The 24,689-nt window shown below is 36.5% G+C and overlaps 1 protein-coding gene across 1 annotated transcript in view; it reads left to right on the top strand.

Annotated features, from left to right (window-relative positions):
• LOC150089729 (dipeptidyl peptidase 9) overlaps nucleotides 1–15,389 on the top strand; it is a 483,518-nt gene extending 468,129 nt beyond the window's left edge. Inside the window, 1 exon segment of the mRNA XM_090390084.1 lies at nucleotides 14,751–15,389. Within this exon segment, the coding sequence (XP_090246210.1) occupies nucleotides 14,751–14,843 (93 nt within the window). The 3' untranslated portion in view covers nucleotides 14,844–15,389.
• Nucleotides 15,390–24,689: the final 9,300 nt, after the last annotated feature.

The following is a 24,689-nucleotide window of genomic DNA, read 5'->3' as shown; positions in this document are numbered from 1 at the left end:
TGCTTTTCTTTTTCTCTCTGAATCTGCAGTGTCTTCACCAGGACGCTTCCTTTACTCATTTTTAGGGAATAAAGCACAATTACACAATGAAGAGGCACGCTTGATACACATAAACAAAGCTGCGTGTGTGTAGCAACTGAATAAACAACACAGTAAGGGCAGAGATACACTATTAACACCTCACATTTTACTAAAGCACATTTCTAGGGGTTACTACCATAAAACAATAAAAACAATTTCCAGTTGCGTTTCTGCTAGTGGAATCTGTTATAAACTGGTAGTAAACTCGATCTAATTGCATTTGCGATTATACCGATAGCTGGAATTGTGTTGGTTTTTACGTTATTATGGTGAAATGTGTTTCACCTTCACTGATATAAAAAACAAATACATTTTCAGAATGTTCTCTTCATTCCTATCATGTTGCGTTCAGTTGGAGTGATTTCGCATTTGACTGCCATTTCTTGTAAACACAAAGGCGAATCGTGCATAAGCGAATTCGTTTCGTGTTATACAAGATATCGTTCCCCTATTTATAAATCGTGTATGATCGAATTCGTGTAGTGTAAACACGTGTTATACGAGGACAGACTGTACTGTATTTTTCAATTAATTAGTTATATATTTTAATTAGTTTAATTAAAAACTTTCTCTGAGGACAGTGGTGAAGTGGCCAGAGTGGCACATAAGAAAAGAAAAAATAAAAGGAAGAAAGAATGCATGTTATTGTACTTAAAAACTGATATATAATATCAGTGTAGATACATCATAGTTAACCCATAAAATTAAACTACTTATGTGGTGTAAAGGCATCGTTTTAATTATATCTTATATTGTGGCTACTTTCACTTCAAATAAGTAATGCTTCTCTAGAGACAACTACTATTATTATTCTCAGTGGTGCCCACTGAGAATAAGTAACAGTAAAGAAGCATTACTTATTCGTCTACTAGAGAAGCGTTATTCTGGCTACCTTCACAACGAGATAACAGGTATTGCACTACTTTGAATAACTAATGCTTCTCTACTGTTACTTATTCTCAGTGAAGCCCACTGAGAATAAGTAACAGTAGAGAAGCGTTATTGATTGTTTTTCTTTTACTGTTTTAAATTTTACAATCCTAAAAAAACAAATTTCAGTGAAAAAAAATTTGCGTAAGTCGAGTTTACGTAACTTGGGCTCATAAGTCAGTGATTTACTGTACCACTGCTTAGTAAGAAATGTTCATCAAATAATTCTGTTTTATTATTGTTATAGCTATTATATTTTTACTCATGGATGAGATCTAATGCAGTGATACTGTACACCATAATATAATAAAATGAAGGTTGTCTAGTGCCAAATACATTTCAGAGGCAGTGCCTCTTTCTTTCTTTGCAATGTTAACAATGCAACATATACCAAATAAATTATAAAAAAGTCATTGATCACAAAGTAGTATATTGTAAAAGTATTTTTTGTTGAATAAACTAAATATTTACTAGCAAAATAAAGCAAACACATGCACCTGTTTGTCTACTACATTGGGCTATATCAGCCAGTGGAGTTTGTAATATTATCAAATTCATATTATCATATTTCTATTTTTTTGGATTTATCATATTCAAGAATTTCTGGATTTTTGAATAACTTTTTGTGACCAATTTCCGCAGTATGTGGATAGTCCTCCATTTTTTTTTTTTTCCTATTAAAAAAATTGCACACACTCAAAAATTAATGTTAATAATACAGTACTTTATAAATTTTTTTAACTTAGGCTGATAATATGTAGCACTAATGCTATTGCATACAATTATGCAGTATACTCACATGAAATATATGTACAAAAGCGGGTCAATGAGTAATGCACACTTATACTGCCAGTTAACCATTAACACATGTAATATCGCTTTTCTAGTGTTTTTAGATCTAAAAATGTGGATGGACAATGTGACAATTCTTTTTTGAATCCAATTGCTTTGTTACTACATCATAGTGTCCATTGAAACTGGTCAGACAAGATCTCTCCTTAAACTCATGCTGGGACTAAGTACAACTGCATGCCCAACTACTTGGTCATGCATTACTTCATTAACTTCATTATTAATTCATTATTATTAAATAACTTCATTATTTCCCTGGAAAGTTAAACTAGAAAGTCTGTAATTACTCATGTCACTCTTTGATACCCTTTCTGAATTGCACATCTCCAGTCCAATGGGACCTTCCCTGAATCCAAAGATGGTGTTATGACTATGGGTTTGTTGCCTTTGCTGCCGCCCTTAATATAATTGGAATGATTTCATTGACCATAGGTCCCTTTTATGTTTAGCTTTAAATTTTCTCTCAGTTATTGCAAAATCATTTTGCTTACTATTAGGATTTGATACACTTCAGGTATCCCCTTCTCAAAAGAATTTCTCATGTGTGAATGTAAATGCAAAATACCTATTCAGTTTGTCAGCAACCTGAGCAGGACATCAACAATTAAACCATTAATATCTAGTGGATGAATAAGAGTCAACCCTTCCTTCTAGTGTTTACATAAGTAAAGAAGTCTTTGCCAAAGATTTCTCATAATCTGCCTTAGTTGACTAACTTGATGGCAGACTAGTTTATACTATAGGCTTCTGTACCACCTGATAATTTATATGTCCCATATAAATTATAATGCATTTTTTCCTTTTCCATGAGTCTGATTTGTTCATCTGAAATTCATTTTGGTCTAAGGTTGGTATAAAAAGCCTAGTAGCTTTTATGATTATGTCCCTGAATACTTACAGTTTAGTATTTGCTGTTTGTTTGTTTTTTTGTTTGAAATGTTGCTGCATCCTGCTTATTCCCACAACCTTGCATGCTCGAATTCTTTCCTCTTTCCTGAAGACCTTTATTCATGGAAAACACTTTGCTGCTGACTGTGAGATTTCTTCTGCCAGAGTTGTGGTTTGAAAAACAGTCAGAGGACATCTACAAAATTGCCCTCCTGAAGTCTATTGAGAGGTGATAACATTGAAAAAGTGTAATACAGGTGCTTGTTTAAACCTTCTATCACAACTACTTTTGGGTGAATACAGAACCTTTTTGAAGATCCCCCCCCCCCACTGCCATTATACCATCACAAAAACACAAAGTGATATAAGAACAGCATATGTATGTAACCATACATTTTGCATGTGCTTACTTAGGTACTTTAAATTCAGGTGTCACTGTTATTTGATTTTCTAAAATTAAATAAGATTAACTATTACATATTGGGTAATGCACTATGGCCTCAATTTACACAGTAAATTCAAGAAAAAAGCAAAGTTTGCAATACAGCACCATTACTATAATATCTCATTGTAAAATATGAGAAGATATAGCAATGATTTGGACTTTGCCTGTTTGTATTATTATTACTACTGGGTTTAGTTTTAAGTTGATTTTGGATGGACTCTTTTGGAATATGTCAACCTGATTTTTATATATCAGTACCTCTTTATTTCAGTTTATGTAGTTTCTATTGTCCCAATCATAACTGTTGTTTTATATAATCTCCTACTTCTGTTAAAAACTGTTTGTTGTTAAAACTAGGGCTGAGAAACTTCTTACTTTGTCCCTCTATACATGAATCAAAGCTGGGATCTGATTTTGTTATTCTACTACTGGATATGTCCAAACTATGTTTTATAAACCCATATTTCTCTAATCATACTCTTTCCACTTCCAGAAAGTACTTATCCACTCACCCCTTAAACTTCACCAAACTATCAACTTCACTTACCCAGGAAGGAAGATTACATTTGCTCAGCATGTTTTCCACCATTGGGACAACATGCTGACCAAATATATGATTCCAATGACCAGGTGTACCTTGCTAGTCACCTGCTTACATTGAGTGCTAATTTCATGTTTGACTGATTTATTTGGTTTACTCTTTTCCACGTCATATTTACATATGATTAAGATTACGTGTCAGCATTCTTGTCTCTCTCTCTCTCTCTCTCTCTCTCTCTCTCTCTCTCTCTTAGCTAATACTTTCTCATGCTCAGTTTTTACCTACCTAACCCCCTTTGTAGTGGTGTTGCAAATCAACATATAAATCTGAGCTTCTCATCATGCTGTAATTGTTACTTCTTGTGTAGTATTTCCTTAAGATTAATATAAATTTGAGATTCCTGTATATCATTAAAAGAACCACATGAGTTCACCCTGCCCATCTGCACTGTTCAGAGAACTTCATTTGGAAATGTACCTCTTCCACTACCTTATGTGTAGCCAACCAGATTATTATTATTATTAGCCATATGGTGCAAGGAAGCCTGAAGCTTATGCTGCACCAGCCAAAAAAAAAAAAAAAAATCCCACATTACCCTGAGAGAGAGAGAGTCAGAAGTAGAAGAGATGTGAGCCCCTGGATAGATTTTTTTTTTTTTTTTTTTTATGAAAACCCCAAACATGAAAGGTATCAAAACCTATAGTACTTAGTACCGTGTATGGGGGGGGGATGCCAGAAACTTTGCTCTAGAGACTAAATATGGGTTTCACCACTTCAAGCCTCCAATAAGCAAAGTGGTGGTATTTCACCGGTTGATGAAAGTCATCTACCACCTATGGTAAGTCATTCTGGATTATTGCTACCCAGTTGAAGTATCCTGCATTTTTATCAAACCCATCTACTTAATTTATTCATTTATTGTCGAAGTTGCATACCCTGATTATGATCATTAACCACCCTTTCCACCTTTATATTATCAGCAAACTTAGATATGAAACTTGATATGCCCATCAGTATCAGTGATAAATCTTAAAAACACTCTGACCCCTGGGGTTCCCACTCATAATATTAGCTTACAAAGAGCAGTGGCCATTAATAACCTTTATGCCATTTAGCCATCTGTTTATCTGTATCAGTGACTTGTCCCCACTGCTCCAATATGTACAGCAGTTTTCATGTGGGGCAATCTCAAATGCTTTAGTGAAATCTAGGTTTAGATATTAATGTCAGGTGCTGCACTAATGAGGTGCCTAGGCCCCCCCCCCACGAAAGTGCCAGCAAGCACCTAAATGGGCATCTGGGAGAGGGGGAACCACATCAATAATAAATAACATTATACTTCTCTTTCTACAGAAATGATAAATACAAGTAGTGTAGCATAAGGTAACTCATGGTTTGAGAGAGCAATGCCTTTCATAAGGCTTATTGACTCTTTTTCTGCCTGCACTATAAAATATGGATGTGAGCCCTACCATAGTTAAACAGTAACATCAGTGGTGTACTATAGTGGGCTCACAAGAACCCATTGTTACTTTTTTTTGAAAATTTGTGAGCCCATTGTTGAAATTATTTATTTTTCAAATTAAATCCTGAATTCAGTTATTGAGTATCCAGAGTTGAAACTATGGTGGGCAAGCAGGGTCCCAGCCCCAGGCGCAGCATTTTAAGGGTGCACTCGACCAATTATGTATTTTAAAATTGCTTCATTTTTGATTTAATTACAGTCAGACCTGTGTTTAACGAACTTCTTTATAGCAAATTTTTTTTAATTCCTCTCGGTAATTACATTTAAAATAATTTCTGTAGAAAGAAGAAAATTTGCATATAACAAACAGATATAAGAAACATAACTTTGTACACATTTTTCACATCTCTGGCCGTTAGGCAATTAGAAAGTGTGAATTAAGGGTTAAAGGGATTGCCATGCCTGTAAAACCTATGCAGCCACCTATCCCACATACCAAGTAGTCGCACTAGTCAATTTGCTTTCCATAGCCAGTCAGAAGATTATGGCATATTCCCAACATGGATAATAGCCTCTGGTCAACATGTGTTGTGGTTCCCCTTTACTCCAGCAAGCAGTTATCTATTTTTCAGAGAAGTGAGTGTTCCTCACCTTTCAGTAAATTTTTCCTGTCTTTGTTTACATGTAGCTGAATATCCGAGTGATTCTGACATTGGGGGATTGGGGGGCGATTAGGACAACTATGATATTAAACAAACTTTCTGAAGATGAAATGTTGGCAGATTATGAAACTGCGTCAAGGCCACAGATTCATAATCTGCAGTTTCTTCACAGTGAAGAACATTTTCTTCACTGTGAAGAAAATGTTCCAAAATATAACGGCATGCAGGCAATAATTTAAAAAATAATTGTGTGCATTATATCGCCAATCTGCAAATAACCAGCACGAGTTAAAGATGACTGCTAAAGAACTTGATGTGGAAAGTATAAAGGCCAGTCGTGTGTTTAGGCCATGATGGGCAGCTTGTAGCTTGCGGACAGCAATAGTATTTTGGAGGAATTATCCTGCTTTATGCAAATTTAGAATCAGAAGTTAAATATTCAGGGTTATTAAACTGACTTTTAAATCTGGAATTTCTTAACGATTTAGCACTAATGATCGACATCCTGCAGGAGCTCTCTTACCTTTCAGAAACTATACAGAGTCAAAGCATCACTATAGAAAAGCAGATAAATTAATTATTCAAACTATCAATGCTAATGCTAATTTGAAAAATTCTGAAGGAAATTATGAAGCTAAAATTGGGAGCACGTTGAAGTCGAAAGAATTTGAAGGAATCAAAAGTAAGAATACATTTAAAAAATTACCTCTTAAGTTAATAAACTGCATTGTTTTATCCTTAAAGGATCAATGCAACAGAGTAATTTCAAATTAAATAAAGAAAATAATGATATCATTGACAATAAGAAATTGAAAGAAATGTTAAAACATGTGGGAAACAGAATATGGAAGAACTTTCTTCTCCATGACAAGAGAGTAAAAAATGAATAAGAAATTTTTCTAATAAAATATGAAATAAAAAATTAATAATTTTAGAGAATTTGTTGAAGACAGTTTATCTTTAAAATCAAGTGAAATTCCCTTTTCAATAAAAAAAGCCAGAAAGATTCTTGAAACCATTGCAATTAGCAGTGCTGAAGCTGAGCGAGATTTTAGCAATAAAAAGAACATCTTTGTCAATTAAACACATTTTTTAACAATTAAACACCATAAATTTTGGTGTTTCTCTCATAATTATGGCAAACCCTTGGCCATAATTATGAGAGCTTCCTTGGACTCAGGGGAGGTACACACAGACTGGAGATGTGCAAATGTCACCCCAATTCACAAAGGAGGATCAAAGGCTGACACAAGTAATTATAGACCTGTGAGTTTAACTTCTGTTCCAGGAAAATTAATGGAGGCACTAGTTAAAGAAGCACTGCAGGATCATTTAGACAAGACTTCAGCTATAGCTCGGACACAGCATGGTTTTGTTAAGGGGAAGTCTTGCCTGACCAATTTGATTGGATACTATGATGCAGTCACAAAGGAACTGGATGCAGGGAATAACTTTGATATTATATACTTGGATCTTAGAAAGGCTTTTGATACTGTTGCACATAGAAGACTGCTGCACAAATTGGAGCAGTGTGGCATTGGAGGCAAGTTGCTGCTGTGGATAAAGGGGTGGCTGAGGGGGAGAAGACAGAGAGTGGTAATCAATGGACACTGCTCGTCGTGGACTAATGTTATTAGTGGAGTCCCTCAGGGCTCAGTGTTGGGTCCATTATTGTTTTCTGTATTCATAAATGATATTGATGATGGTATATCAAGCTTAATGTCGAAGTTTGCAGACGATACAAAGGTAGGCAGGGTTGTCAAGGACACTACTGACACTATGCTGCTTCAACAGGATCTGGAAAGGTTGAGCAGATGGGCTGAGAGGTGGCAAATGAAGTTTAACATTGACAAATGTAAAGTACTACACATGGGAAACAGCAACCCCAGAGCAACGTATCAACTCTGTGGTACTACACTGACGGTGGTAGAGAATGAAAGGGACCTGGGGGTGGTTGTGCAGGCAGATATGAAGTTCTCTGAGCAGTGCAGATAGGCTGCAAGAGTAGCTCATGGTGTATTGTCAATGATATATAGGAATTTTTCTAGCAGGGATAAGGAGGTGATTATTCCCTTGTATAAGGCAATGGTCAGGCCACACCTAGAGTACTGTATACAGGTCTGGAGGCCTCATTTCAAGAAGGATGTAGAGCTGCTGGAACGAGTACAGAAAAGGGCAACAAGATTAGTGAATGGAACAAAGGGGTGCTCTTACGAAGAAAGGCTTAAGTTTTGCAAATTACAGTGTCTGGAGACTAGGCACCAGCGAGGTGATCTGATAGAGGTGTATAAAGCCTTGAATGGTTTGAGCATGCTCAGTGCTGATGGGATTCTTCCTCTCGCTCAGAATAATCACCTGAGAGGGCATAAATTCAAATTGAGGAAAGACAGATGTAGGATAGACGTGCAGAAATTTGCCTTTAGCCAGCAGGTGGTTGGTTGGCGGAACAAACTTCCATCCCTTGTCGTGGAAGTTGATAGCCTAAATAAGTTTAAGGCTCAGCTGGACAGGTATTTTGAACAAACAGAGGGGTGAAGTGGAAGTATTTTTTTTTTTTTTTTTTTTTTTTTTGGCTGATGCTGCATAAGCTTGCTTTCTTGCATCAAATGCCTCTACTAATGCTAATGCTAATCTAAATGAAAAACCATTGCTTATTTAATCCAGATCGTTACGTCAAGTCTTTTCTCTGTAATCATCACTCAGCTATTGAGCAAAGCAGAAGATCAACAACAAATATTAACAAAGAAGTAAATTCTATATGCCGATTTTTAGAATAAATTTTTCTTGAATATATATGTAATAAATTTTTTTAATGTAATCTGTGATTTTTGTGTACCTTTACTAGAATAGTCTTTTTTTATACAGTATAATGTTTGTTTTTATAGTCTAGAATATTTTATGATAGTTTTTTTGTTATTTGTGATATGGGAAATATTTCATGTTATTTTTTATTTGCAATATTAAAATTTTATCACCAATAACATAATTTCATTATTTTATATTTTTATTAAAAAATATAATATATATATATATTCATTATATTTCCCTAGTTTAAAAAAAGAATAAAAACTCAGCAAAACTTTGAGCCCGTTGTTAAAACAGTCACAGCTCACCACTGAGTGACATCCTGGATGAGCTACACCTGCTAATTTTGCTGCCCCAAAAACAGTCTCGATCAACTGCTCCTCTCGAGCATGGTGGTCCTCAGTTTTAATTCTGAGCTTCTCTAAAAAGCAGGAATTGCATGGGAATGGAAACAAAAAAAAAATAACAGATTATATAACATATTCCAAAGCATGTGCAGAACTTAACATGCTGAAAATTATGGCCATTAAACTGTACTATGATAGCACCATTCCCAAAAAATACCCAGAAACCTCTCAATTCCCAAGAAGTTAGACTCGTACTAATAGGTAAATTTATTACAGGATTTACAAGAAGTCATATAAATGAAGAACAGTCAGCCAAAAATCTAATGATGACAGACAGTGACGTAACTAAGTTTTTTGGGCCCCTTATTTTTATTAATATAAATTTTAATTAGGTATAATATAAAAAAATGTTGAATCATTTTAATAACATAATTATGTATTTTATTTAAGATTTCTTTATAATTTTACAAACATCAAAAACATGAAAATTAATATTCCAATATGATACTACTTATTAAATACAATTTAACAAACATAAAAAAATATATTGTAGCTAATAAATTTACGAAAAAGGTTAAAAGACCACCACTTTGCTTATTGGAGGCTTGAAATGGTGGAACGCATGTTTAGTCTCCAGAGCTAAGTTCCAGTCAACCCTTCCCCATTTCTTCCATCATTCAATATGACCGATGAATTTTCAGGTTATGATGAACATCATGACGAGATCCAATATTCCTTACATTTCGAGGGTACAGCTCTAAAACGGTATTCGCAGGCTAGCCGCTAGTTAGTACACTGGACCGAACCTATTGGTAACTCTTTAGGAGGCTTCTGGATCAGCTAGTGTATAATCTTGCTACCTCTACTCTGCCAGACAGTGACTGGAGGGAGTCCAAGTAGTGTGTATGCGGGGGAGCATTGTCGAGGCCATGTTATGTCAAGGATCTGGGTATATTCTTACCATGTGCACACCATATCCAAAAATTTCATTGCTTCATACAGCATGTCCCCCTCACTTTTTCTTACTATTGAATACGCCATGAATCGTCAAACTAATAGAGTAAGCTTATCTGCAAAAAGATCTAAACCTCCCGAACACTTCCTAGTTCATTTCACAAATATACGTGGTCTCAATTCTAATCGCAACAATGTCCATTTCCACTTGCAGTCTGCCAAACTCCATGTACTTTTTCTGGCAGAGTCTCATTTATCGGTTGATTCAACTACTGCTCATCTCAGTTGGCCAAATTATTCGCTTTGATTCCTTTCGCCTCGAAGGTGGTATTTCTGCATATGTCCATTCCGATTTTCTCTGTCAGAGGCTTTTTAATTTGGAATCTCCTCTCTTCATTCTTCTGAGGATATGTGGTTTTTGTAATTTTGGCATATCAGGGGTATAGTAGTAATATTATTTTAGTCATTTCCAAGTTAGTTACGTAAAACATATCTTACCTAAGAAGTCCTGGAACATATCTCTTACGTGTGTCGGGGACTTACTGTATTTTTGAATTAACCGGGAAATCAATTATCCGGAAACTTTTTTTTACCATCTATCCTGGAAAATAAAGAGTCTACTGTAATTCATTACTGTATTTTGTAAAGAATAATCTAATTTAGGTAATTTATTGACTACTTATTCTTTTGCTTTCTCCATTGTTCTTTTTTGGGCTTAACAATTTCCCTTTTTCTTTTCATCCATTTTTAACTAAAAGTTTTATTCATTTAATTTTAAACTTTATATTTTAAATATAAATAGTTTTATTCATTTATTCATAAGGAGGTGATTATTCCCTTGTATAAGGCAATGGTCAGGCCACACCTAGAGTACTGTATACAAATAGCAATAATAAACAAATACATTTTTGTATGTCAATTGCTGTTTTGATAATGACTTGAACTTGAACAAACTTGAATTGAAATTAATCAACTAACAACTTTTGACCACCATATATGGCTACATGTTTGTATACCTGGGCCCTAACCCCCCCTGTCCTCCTGTCAAGTTGGGGAATCCCAAACACCATATGATATGGCACATACACATACAGTAACCGAACGGGTGTCTGATCACTATACAAAGTTGCATTTGTAAAAGCAAAATAAAGACTGCCACCGCCTGAGTTTTGTTATGTTTTGGCAATAAGATATAAGAAGAATTGGCGCCTCTGAAGCCAGGTGGGAAGGGGCAGCAGTGCGTAGCACACGCTTCTTGATTAGACCTGGGTTCGAGCCCGTCACCTCCAAATACAGAGGATGCGGAAAAGTCAGGGAATGACCACCGCATATCCTGGAGCAATATGGCCTTAGTTGCTAATGCTACCAAAAAAACCAAATAACAAACATAACAATAAGAAGAATTCCTTACTTATTCTAGATGTATAACATTGTTGAGGAGCTCAGTGAGAAAAATATTTTCATTACATGTTGCGTCTGTCTGTAGGCCCTAGCGTACAGCTCCTGTACGGCAGCTCCTGCTTGCATGTGTTTATGGACCCTGGTGAAGTAGGGCCCCTAGGCTCTCCTACTTTTGCTGTATGGTAGCTATGCTCCTGATGAGAGTTCAATCCAGAGTGAGAGAGAGACTTCTGTGCTGTGCTGTGCAGTGTAAGAAGAGAAGTGAATGCAGTTAGAAATTCTAATCAAATAGAATAGAATGAACAGAAAATAAGTTAAAAAACCTTAAATTCAGAACTAGATAATGAAATTTCCTGAGAGAAAGTTCTACAGACTAAAAATACAATTTTATAAAATTAAAATATTGTTAGAGAAAACATACTAGAACTCTCAATAGTGCTATGTCATTTGTTTCAGTGTATGCAAAAATTGCCAATATACCTCTCATAGGACCATACAGAAACTCCCCGACTTACGTAATACTCTACTTGCATTAATTGGACTTTATGTAAGTTTTTGCTAGCCACTGCAAACTGAAAACAATATGGAAACGTGTTTTGCCTCTGTAGGGATAAATGGAGGTATTATCAAACTATCGTAATGTGAACTCAATAACATATTGTTTTTTTTTTTTTTTTTTTTTTTTTTTTTTGGATTTTGTTTCCAAGTCCTTGGAAGTTGAAAATTTCGCTATATTACTAAGCTATTTATCTCTCTAAAAGGTCGTATTTATAATGTAAATTGCACTACACTTTCATCGTTACCATATGTTCCCGTTATAAGAATCAATTTTGTGAACGCCTTTGTGATATTTTTCTAAAGCAAGTTTCTGGAGGTCACAGCCAAAAAACAATAAAAATTTGCACTTTCTAGTTTATTGGGCTTTTCTGTTATGCAATCTATTATAAACGGGTAGTAAACTCGATCTTATTGCATTTGCGATAATACCGATAACTGGAATTCTGTGGGGTTTTATATTACGGTGAAATGAGTTTCCTTTCAATGAAATCTTCAATCATATAAAAAACAAATTTTCAGAATCTTCTCTTCGTTCCTATTTATTTATTACAATGGTGAAGGAAAAGGAACCAACAGAAAGTGCAGGTGCTAGCAGTGCCAGGAAACGAAACAAAATTGATTTAGAAATAAAGATGAAATTTATTAAGAAGTACGAAGCAGGACAAAGTTTGTCATCTATTGCAAGGGAATTAGGTCTTACTACTACAACAGTGAATTCTATTTTAAGAGACAGTGCACATATAAAAGAACATGTTAAAGGATCAATGCACTTAAGATCAACAGTGATCACAAAACAGTGCTCAGGTGCTATATCGAAGATGGAAGAGCTATTAATAATATGGATGGAAAATCAGATTCAGAAGTAAGTGCCCCTGAGGCCAATGGCCATTCAAGCAAAAGCAAGAAGTATTTATGAAGATATTAAGGATAAGTACGGCGAACCCCAAGCCTAGTTCGTGGCAAGTAACTGGTGGTTTAATAGGTTCAAGCATCGCACTGTTTTCCAAAACATTAAAGTATGCAATGAAGTCATCAGTGCTGATTCTGCAGCTGTAGAAAAATTTTGTGGTGTGTCGGAAAAAATTATTGATGAAGGTGACTATTCAACCCTGCAAATTTTTAAAATTTACAAGACTGCTCTGTATTGGAAAAAAATGCCAGATCAAACGTTCATTGCCAAAGAGGAAATGCAGCGAGAGATTTCAGATTAATACCACTGCTTGTGTGCCGTTCTGGAAATCTTTGTGCATTTAGAGAGCATCGATAAAGCCACCCTACCCGTGCATTTCCGATTGAACCAGAGAGCATGGATAACAATATCTCTCTTTGAGGATTGGTTTAAATGCTGCTTCATTCCCAAATTTGAAAAATATTGTAAAGACAATGACATTCCTTTCAAGATTTTGCTTCTATTAGATAATGCTTCTGGACATCCTGCGCATCTAGATGATTTCAATTCGAACGTGAGAGTCATATTTCTACCGCCAAACATGAATTCACTCATCCAACCTATGAATCAGGGTGTTATTTACAACATTTGCTCAGGCATTGTCTGCAGTAGACAGTGAGAAAAATTTTACGTTAAGAGACTTTTGAAAATCCTACAATATTTACCATGCCATCTTAAACATTAATAAGGCCTGGACGGAAATTACTAAAAGTTGTTTAAATGGCGCTTGGAAAAAAATATGCCCACAGCACGTAAATGGCTTCGAAAGGTTTGAAAAGACAAATCATATGAAGAGGTTACAGATAAGATTGCAATGGTTGTAAAGCTACTTCAGTTGAAGATTGTTGCCAAAGACATGGAGGTGTTAATAGAGGAAGAAGAGAAGGAATTATCTAACAAAGAACTTACTGATTTGCAGGCGGCGATAGTGAAAGAACGAAGCTCAAGATGAACCAAATGAAAAGCCGATACACTTCATCACCCGAGGGAAGGCAATAGCATTTCTTGAAATTTCATCGGCAATGGCGAGGTTTGAAAAGATGGATCCTGACAGCAAACGATTTTTAAAAGTTAACAGAGGGGTGAATGATATGCTTGCTTGATACAAAGAAATCTACAATGAAAAGAAAAAAGCCACTATCCAGTCATCCATTAATATATTTTTTCGTAAGGTTGAGTGGCTGACCCCTTCTAAATCTCCTCAACCTCGCAGCAGCTGAAGTACAGCAGCTGTACTTATCAGCTGAAGACATTGATTCTGGCAACGATGCTCAAGAGGTAAAACTTACTGACTTCTGTCTCCTTTCTTTTTTGTAATTTTTCCTGCGCACATGAGATAAAAAATTGAATAAATACAATAAATAATTCTATTCACATGTTCGTCAAACATTTCTTTTTTGATTCGATCAATTCAACCAGCACAGTTGCGAGTGATGCACAAGCATAGGGAAATCCTGACTTACGTAGAGTTCCGCAGAATTCAACCCTTACGTTAATCAGGGAGTGGCTGTATTGTTTAAGATTCGTGGTCAACTTTATCATTGAACCTTTCATCCTCGTCTAACTGAGAATGACTGTGTTAAATTTGAACAATTATATTTGCTTGATAATAGAGAAGCTGTTGATATGCATCTTAGATTTCCAGAAAATCTGTTGTAGAGTGGATTTACACACAAATTTTTGCCATCACTATATGATAGGTTATACACTAGTAAAATGACAGTAGATTGAATCACTGATTTAATAAGAAGTAGAACTAGACTATTGCTTATTAATCATTACAGTAAATTTGATATGTTTCTTAGTTTTGCATTTCATCTTTATATGCAGTTATAAGAATATTTTAATAAAGCAATTTTCTTTATTTTACAGATTTATCCAACTGAACGTCACAGCCTTCGCCATTTAGATGCAAGTGAACATTATGAGACTGCTCTTTTAAGTTTTCTGCAGCATCATCTTTGATTTTAATCCATCCTAGTGAGCTTATTATTACATTGTATTTGCCGAAGAACTTGGATAATTATGACCTCAGGAATGAGCATATTTAGTATCTAAATGCAAATTATGAATGCAGCAACCTACTTTAGGGGGAGGGAGGGGAAGAGATCTGTCAAACTGGCTGGAGGTTGTTTTACTAGTCTGATGCTGCTGTTGAAAAATTATGGAATTGGTGGTAATGTGCCAAGTGTTTTGATGAAGCACTGCTAATTCCTTTGCTTTTCAATTTCTCCCACATGAATATAAATAATTTATCTTATTTGAGAAAGTGCAAATTGGAATGAAAGCATATAAGAGAATGCATCACTAATTATTTAACACTATAGACAATGCCTGTGATTATATATGTTGACCTGGATATTTCAATTGATGTATACAGTATGCTTCAAATGTAAGTAGAAAGTAGATTTGTGATTGTGTAATGTTCAGCATAAGACACAATAGAGACTATAAAGTGACATATCCAGAAGAATTTAGTTCTCCGTTAAATTTATAAAATCGGCAACATGTGCAGAGTTCATCCAATCTTTATAAGATTTGCATCAGTTTTATAATGGCCACATATTTATCCTTTGTATATTGATTTTATGGCTCATTAAATCTACTTACATGCTGTGTCACATATTGGCTATGTTAAAGACGTATTTAAAAATTACGTAACGAGAATACTAATGCAATCTTCTAATTAATGTAAAGAAATTCGCCCTTAAAATAGTCTACAATCAATCATCCCACTCCTTATAGCATTGTCTGTAAAAGCAAATATTTCAAAACTTATAATGGCATGATAAATATTTTTAGATATTTGTTCAGGGGAGTTAGCAATCAGCAATACAGTAATTATAACTTCATGAAGATGACTGCAAAAGCATGAGAAACTGCTTTCTATTGATTACAAGTGGATATTTAGTCAGTAGAATATATTTATAAATATTTTTCATGTACAAGGAGTGGTATGAAAGTAATGCCTCTTTTTTCCTCAGAAAATATTCATACAACTGTGCCTTTTATAACAATTAATCCTCAGTCATTAAACACACTGTTATTTTTCTACAAAATCACCATTTTCTATCCAATTCTGCCATCTCTTAGTCAGATACTGTATTCCAATCCTACAAAAGTCCTTACTCTTGCTGTGAAGGGCTTCACGAACGTTGTGCTTGAGCTGGCCGTCATCCGCAAAATGGGTTCCACAGAGTGCATCCTTCAGCGGGCCAAAGAGGTAATAGTTGGAAGGTGCAAGATCCAAGCTATGAGAGGGGTGAGGAGAAACAGTGCACCCCACTTTTGCAATGGCCTCCATCGTGCGCAGACTGATGTGGGGTCGTACATTGTCATGGAGAAGAATAACCTCACTGAAGCTCTCTGCAGTCAAACTCTATGAATGTGGGCTTTCAACTTTTTCAACATTTCCACATATTGATATGAGTTGATTGTGGTGCTGTGCTCCAAGAAATCCACAAGCAAGATTCCATCTTTGTTCCAAAACACTGTCGCCATGACTTTATTGACAGAAGGCTGTCTCTTCATTTCAGGATCATAATGGTGGACCCAGGTTTAGTCACCCGTGACTATGCGTGAAAAAAAAACCTCTCTTTCACTCTTGTAGTGCTAAAGCAGTTGGGTTCCATACAGATTGCTTTCTAGGCTTCTTTGTGTTATGTGTTAGCATTTTCGAGACCCACCAGGCACAAACCTTGTTATAGCCTAGTTCCTTTATGATGGTTGTTACAGCATGTTTCCCTATACCTACTGCATTGCACAATTTGCATGTTGTGATGCAGCAGTTCTCTTTGGTCATCTCATCAATCTAGCTCTTGTTGTCTGTTGTTATTGGCCGGCCACTTCGGGGCTTGTCAACATTATCACTTACCCCAATCTTTAAAGTGTCTTACCCAATGTCTAACTGTACTCACATCTACAGTATTGTCACCATAAATATTTTTAAGAAGTATGTGGATTTTTATAGGCGTCACTTCTTCCTTGGAGAGAAATTCAGTCACCATGCTTTGCTTGATACATACATCTGTAACATCCACCATTTTGAACTATCCGTGTGTTGCACTCACGAGACCAATCACAGTGCCACTCTGTATGGTGAAACTAGAGATCTCTAGTGGCCACCTAGTGACATGCAAAATGATGTATGGCGCCACATTTGAAAGCAAAAAAATTATACGGCATTACTTTCATAACAGCCCTCGTATTTTTATTTGTACACTCTCAGAGGAGGCCCCTGAGGATTAAAATTGGTCCCAAACTACAAAAAAAAAAAAAAAAAAAAAAAAAAAAGGAGGAGATGCAAGTAGTTAATTTCTCTGTTGCTATACCCATGTGAAATGAATTTAACATTTTTTGGTCATGTTTCCATTTTGTAATTTGTTGTCAGGTGTTCTAAGACTTGTGCAAACCATTTTATTAACATATTTATTTTTAAAGAATGTGGATATTGTCATGCAGTAACCTTTTCTTCCAAACTGAAAGACAATAATTAGGGAAATATAAATTTACTCCAATATATTAGACTTTGAGCTAGTAATGCTTTTCATATTCAAAGTGCAGCACCTGGGAAAATTATATAGGAAAAGTATATATTAATAACAAAAATAGTATTATCAGAATTAAACTTAGCTTCTTTAAGTAAATACAACATCCATTTCTAATCTATAATTTTTGTGAAAAGTAATCTAAGACAATGTCCACAAAAAACTTATTATAGGTACTGTGAAAATCTTGTCAGAAAAATGCTTCTTATAATCAATTCTTATTAAGAAGAAAATTATGAAAAAGTAAGAAATTCAGAAAATCAAACATAGACTTCAACTATTATAATAATTTTTTTTGCAGTCAGGCAGGTTACCAATTCAAATAAATATAATGAGTATTAGTAGTTGTGAAATGGTTGCAAGGAAACAACATATACAGTATCTGTCAAGGTGAGGAATTGGGAGAAACCATATCTACTTCATTTGACCATCCTTTCTAATAATAATGGTTTAAAAAAAAAAAAAAAATACTTCCAGAGCAAGATCTTAAGGCAAAAAGTTAAAAATTCTAAAGGAATTTGATCTGCCGATTCCATTGAAAGATATATTGAAAATTTAGTAACCTAATGAATGACCAATTTTAAACAATATCATATGGTAATATTTATGCTATCTTAAAAATAAGTCTTATTAATTTTTTTAAAGTACTTTAATCATACATATAATGTACTACATAATGTTAAATGTTTTCCACTCAGAGTTTTAATTATAGTCTATTTTGCTTTCCCTCTTAAGAAACTAGCAGTAATCTCCTATCATGGCAGTATCCCAGTAACCTTGGTACTCTTCCATCGGATATGTTCTGATGAAAGCTTTCTCCTTATCATATCCCCCAATTTTGAGGGGAGAAGGAACTGAGATGAAAATAAAGGAAATTAATTTTTCAGACATTTGGCAGCCCATATTTTTATAACATGCAGTAAGTTAACACTAGAGATTCATTATTAACTTCCAAGAAGTCCATGCATAACTGCTTTAAATGATTGCCAAGCTGCTAGTTCAATATCTTATCTTTATTTCAACTACATCTTTGAGAAGTTTATATTCAGGCCCAATGAAAATTCTTTCTTTCAGCTTTGCATCTGTTAAATTGGAAAACACTTCCATCAGGTAGCTAAATCCACTTCTTTCTTTATCCAGACAAACAAAATTATTCATTAATGCAAACTTTATATGTAAAGGTGAAAGAAGAACCTTTTTTTTGGTTCAACCAATGGAACATATTTTATATTACTTTTCCACTGTTGCATAATATTGTAATGTTTTTCACTTGCAACTATCCCACAAACATAAAAAAGAGAAGTATCTTGTGAAACCTCCCTGTAGACACGAGCAGTCCAATTATGTTAAGATCACCACAGACATTCTAAACAAATTCATGGCATTTTATTGCACTCAGTATCTTGGATATGCCTGTATAAGTATCTTTCAAGCCAACACAACTGCTTGAAGCAGAGGAATTGATAGGAATGTAATTCCGTTGTACAGCAGAACTGCTTTTAAACATAATTTTGAAACATCAATAAATATATGCTATTCATTAGGATTGTAGTCAATTCCCTGTTCGCTCCGAAGACCGTGAACCATCACGTAATGTCTTCCATAACAAATTATTTTGAAAAACACTGACATTTTTAATATACTGTAATTTTAGTTCTGCTTAACTGTTTGGTCTTTGAGGCTGTCACAGACATTCTCCCAGATATGACAAGCTGTGCTTGCTACCTGGAAGTCTAAAATGCTGATGGAACTGATATTCCAGTAACATTCAGTAAAGTGGACCTAATTTTGGCAAAGTCCGGTCAATCTGTGACAACCAAATCCTACGCTTGCACCGTCACAATGGTGGGAGTGTTGGTAACCTTGGGTATAGCCCCATGTTCAAGCCCTCAATTGTAGCATTTAGCACACTGTAGGTAACATGACCACACAAGTGTGAACCAACGTAAACAGGGGTCAAAGTGTGGTGCCCACAACACACTGAAGAATGCTGCCCTTCTGTTACTGGGCAACACTAGGTGCTAGATGATTCCCATCAATGGGTGCAATACTTTGTTAATTGGAGTCGCAACGTGGTGGAACCCATGTTCAGTCTCCAGAGCAAAGCTACAGCAACCACCCCCATCTCTTCCATCATGCAGTATGATTGATGTCTTTTTACGTTATGATGAACATCATGGCGAGATCCAGTATTCCGTACATTTAGAGGGTTCAGCTCTAAAACGGTGTTTGCAAGCCGGCTGCTAGAGAGTTCACCAGACTGAATCTATTGGTAACTGTCTAGGCTTCCAGATCAGCTAGTGTATAATCTAGGTGGTAGATGACTCTCATCAACTGGTGCAAGACCACCACCACTTTGCTTATTATAGGTTTGAAGTGATGGAACCCATGTTTAGTCTCCACAACTAAGTTCCAGTCAACCCTTCCCCATCTCTTCTATCATGCAGTATGGCTGATGATTTTGAGATTATGATGAGCATCATGATTGAAGTGAGATCCAATCTTCCATACATTTCGAAGGTACAGCTCTAAAACGGTGTTCGCAGGCCAGCCGCTAGTTAGTACACTGGACCAAACCTATTGGTAACTCTTTAGGAGGCTTCCGGATCAGCTGGTGTATAATCTTGCTACCTCTACTCTGCCAGATAGTGACTGGACGGAGTCCGAGTAGTCTGTATGCGGGGGACATTGTCGAGACCACATCATGTCAAGGATCTGGGTATACTCTTACCATGTGTACTCCACATACAAAAATTTCATTACTTCATATAGAGGGCGCCTCCATAGCCAGGTGGGAAGGAGCAGCAGTGCATAGCACACGCTTCTTGATTAGACCGGGGTTCGAGCCCGTCACCACCAAATACAGAGGATGCGGAAAGGTCAGGAAATCACCCCCGCATATCCCAGAGCAATATGGCCTTAGTTGCTAATGCTCCTAAAAACTAAACAACAAACAAACTTCATATAAAGCATGTATCCCCCCCCCCCCACTTCTTACTATTGAATACACCATGAATTGTCAAACTAACAGACTAAGCTTATCTGCAAAAAGATCTCAACCTCCCAAACACTTCCTAGTTCATTTCACAAATATACGTGGTCTCATTTCTAATCTCAATGGTGTCCATTTCCACTTGCAGTCTGCCGAACCCCATGTACTTTTTCTGACAGAATCTCAGTTGATTCAACTACTGCTCATCTCAGATGCCCAAATTATTTTTTGTATGATTCCTTTCGCCTCCAAGGTGGTACTTGTACATATGTCCGTTCTGATATTCCCTGTCAGATACTTGGTAATTTGAAATCTGCTATATTCGATCTTCTCTGACTTAAAATCTCTTTATCTCATTGTGTCAAATTCATCTGTTGTCTCTACCATTCTCCCAACTCCACTAACCACTTGAAGCTCTTTGACTTCCTCTCTTTGCAACTCGACTTTCTCCAGTCCAACTTTCCTAATAGTGAGATCATTTTCCGTAGATATTTTAATGTTCACAACTCCAGCTGGCTTCCGTTTTCTAGTCACACTGACCCAGCTGGTCGAGATGCTGAGGCTTTTGCAATTACTAATGACCTTGCACAAATTGTTCATTTACTTACAAGAATACCAGACAATCCTAACCATACAGCCAACATGCTTGATCTTTTTCTCACAAACAACCCTTCTAAATACACGGTCCAAGTGAGTGGTCCTTTAGGCACTTCAGATCACAACTTGGTGATTGTCTCTTCTCCAATGGAGCCTTTATCTCTCATGGCTATTCCAAACCTCATGTTGTTTGGCATTACAAGAATACAAAATGGGATGACCTGCAAGATTTCTTTTCCTTAATTGGATTACTGTTTCAAATCTTCTGATGTCAACGCTTGATCAGATCGTGTCTGTGAAATTATTCTTGTAGGAATGAAATCCTTTATTCCACACTCCAATTTAAAATCTCGTCCTTTACCTAAACCTTGGTTTTCCAATAAATGTGTTAAGGCTGTTCAAGAGCAGAACGTTGCATGTTGTAATTGGCTTGTTTCCAATTCTTCAGTTTCATTTTCTGCCTACACCAAAGCTCGCAACAATTGTAAAGCAATTATTAGTCAGTCCAAACTAGATTTTGAACAGACTAAGTGTAGCAAACTTGCTTCTTTTCCTAATGGGCAAGAAGAAGCAAGACCGAGCATTCTGGTCTCTTGCTAAAGCTATTGACCGCAACTTTGCCCATCTTTGCTCCCACCTCTTTCAAAACCAGATGGTTCTGTTGTCACTTCAGCCACGGATAAAGCTGACATGTTAGCATCCCATTTTTCTTCAAACTCATGTATTAATGATCTTGGTAAAATGCCTCCCACCATTCCCAACACACTCCATTCAATGCCTTCTGTGGTCTTCCGTCAAAAGGATGTCAGAAGGATTTTGATGAATCCTGATGCTAAGAAAGCTCCGGGTCCTGATGGTATTTCTCCACTTGTTCTCAAAACTTGTGCTCCTGAACTTACTTCTGTTCTTTGCCGCTTTTTTCACTTTCTTATTCCAAATGTATTTTTCCTTCTGCTTGGAAATTTGCTCATATCCAGCCACTTCCTAAAAAGGGTGACAAATCCCTTCCATCCAATTATCATCCCATTGCAATTACTTCTACTCTTTTAAAGTAATGGAGAAATCAATTAACCGCCAACTCTTAAACTACCTAGAAACCTTCCGTCTGATCAACGATTGCCAGTATGGATTCCGTCAGTATCAATCCACTGGTGATATTCTGGCTTATGTTACCCATTTATGGACAAATTCAATCGAAAAGTTTTGTGAAACAGAAGCAGTTGCTCTTGACATCTCAAAGGCTTTCGATCATGTTTGACATAAAGGTCTTCTAAACAAGCTTCCATCTTATGGTTTGCCAACTGTTTTTTGTAATTGGTTATCCAGTTTTATCTCACTGGGGGTGATGGCAGATGGCTCTCTGTCTTCTAACTTTTATACCACTGCTGCTGGTGTTCTTTTCCCCCATTCTTTTCCTCTTCTATATATTAATGAACTTCTTCCATTGACTGGAAATCCTATCCATAGTTTTGCTGATGATAGCACATTGCATTCCACTTTTCAGTTTGAGAAAACTCACCCTACTCAATTGGCTTCAACTTCTCGAATATCCACTACGAATTCCTTAAATGCCGATCTCCAAGTAATTCTCCAGTAGGGCAAAGACAACTTAGTTGATTTCAATCCTTCTAAAACTCAGTCTTGTTATATCTCGCAAAAAGGATTCTTCTACTCCTATGCTTACCTTTGGTGACACTCCGATTTCTAGGCAAGTTGATGTATCTCTTTTGGGGATTACACTGACTTCTCTTTCTTGTCACAAGCACATTACAAATATTGCTTCCTCTGCATCTAAAAAACTTGATTTTTCTCTTTCGCTCTCGTTGGCGTTACAAACAGCTGTCCACTCTACAAATCGCAAATCCGCCCTACCAGGGAATATTGTTCCCAAAACCTCTCTCAGGCTTCTAGATTCCATTCAGAAGAGGGACAGTTAGGTTAATTAATGACTCGGCACCTCCGTAGCCAGGTGGGCAGGAACAGCAGTGCATAGCACACGCTTCTTGATTAGACCGGAGTTCAAGCCCGTGCCCACCAAATACCGAGGATGCGGAAAGGTCAGGGAATGACCACTGCATATCCCCGGAGCAATATGGCCTTAGTTGCTAATGCTCCTAAAATCCAAGTAACAAAGAAACAAACAAACAAACAAACACAATTAATGACTCCTCTCTAACAGAGTCTCTCCACTCGCTGTCTCATGGACGTACTGTTTCTGCTGCATGCCTTTTCTATAGATACTTCCATGCACACTGTTCTAAGTTGGCTTCTATTATTCCCAGTCTCTCTTTTAAAACAGTCCTTACACGTGCTGCCACCAGCAACATCCATTTACTGTCCATCTTCAAACTCACAGAACCAACTTTTCATCTTCCTTGTTTATTCATTCAACTGCTGTTTTCTGGAACAACCTTCTTTCGTTCATATTTCCTGAAAATTAGTCTACAGAATTTCAAGTCTAATGTCAACAAATATCTTCTTTCACCTTCTCAACCTCCAACTGAAGCATGGTACCAAGTACTATAGGTTCTAATACCTCTCGTGTTTGGGGTTTTGAGGAAGAAAAAAAAAATCTCACTGCCTCTACTGTGCCAAATAATGATTGACGGGAGTCCGTGTATCTGGAGGGGGTTGCCATTATAGAGGCCACATTATGTCAAGGAGAGGTATAATTCTTTCCATGTGTATGCTGTATCCAAAAATTTCATTACTTCATACAGCATGTCCTCCCCCCCCACCTTTTCTTACTGAGTACACCATGAATCAAATAGAGCAAACTTATCTACAAAGAGATCTAAACTTCCCAAACACTTCCCCATTCATTTCACAAATATCCGCTAAACCTCGTGTACTTTTTCTGACAGTATCCCAGTTATCGTTTGATTCAACCACTGTTCATTTCAGTTGTCCGAATTATTCACTGAATGAGTCTTCCGCTTCAAAGGTCTGTACATACGTCTGTTCTGATATTCTCTTTCAATGGCTTAATAATTTGGGATCTCCTCTTAAGTCTTCTCTGGCTTAAAATCTCTCTCTACCACATTGTCAAATTCAGCTGGTGCCTCAGTCATTCTCCAAATTCCACTAATCACTTCGAACGAGAGGAACTGACATCCTCTCTTTCAAATTTGACCTTTTCAAGTCCAGATTTCCTAACAGTAAGATGATTTTAATGTTCACGACTTCGGCTGGCTTCCAATTTTGTCTCACAGAGCCAGCTGGTAATATGATGAGGCTTTTGCAATTTCTAACGACTTCGCACAGATTGTTCATTTACCAGACAATAAATCGTAACCATTCAGCCAACAGGCTTGATCTTTTTCTCACAAACAGCCCTTCAAAGTATGTGATCGAGGCTAGGCACCTCATATCACAACTTGGTGATGGTTGAATTCTGGAGCCTGGGAGCTCTACCAGAACTTGATTAAGGTACTGTGTTGCCAGGAGAATGTCCTCACCCGGTTGACAGTAGAGAGATATGACAGAAATCTCCAAGGGCAGAGATGATGTGCATGCAGGAGGCCAACACCGAACATAACTGTAAGATCTTTGTGACCGTTAGGTTCGGGTTCTTAAGCAGAATGGCTGTCCAGGGTGTTTTGCCGACCACCTGGACGGTTTTATAGGATGTCGGGTATCCCCGCACTTCGTTAGCTACTGCATAGGTTTCTTGTA

Source organism: Mastigoproctus giganteus, chromosome 2, assembly GCF_048544385.1.
Source record: "Mastigoproctus giganteus isolate SK-2022 chromosome 2, ASM4854438v1, whole genome shotgun sequence".
Taxonomy (NCBI): domain Eukaryota; kingdom Metazoa; phylum Arthropoda; class Arachnida; order Uropygi; family Thelyphonidae; genus Mastigoproctus; species Mastigoproctus giganteus.
The sequence above is the reverse complement of the archived record's forward strand: the minus strand, read 5'-3'. Positions and strand labels throughout refer to the sequence as shown.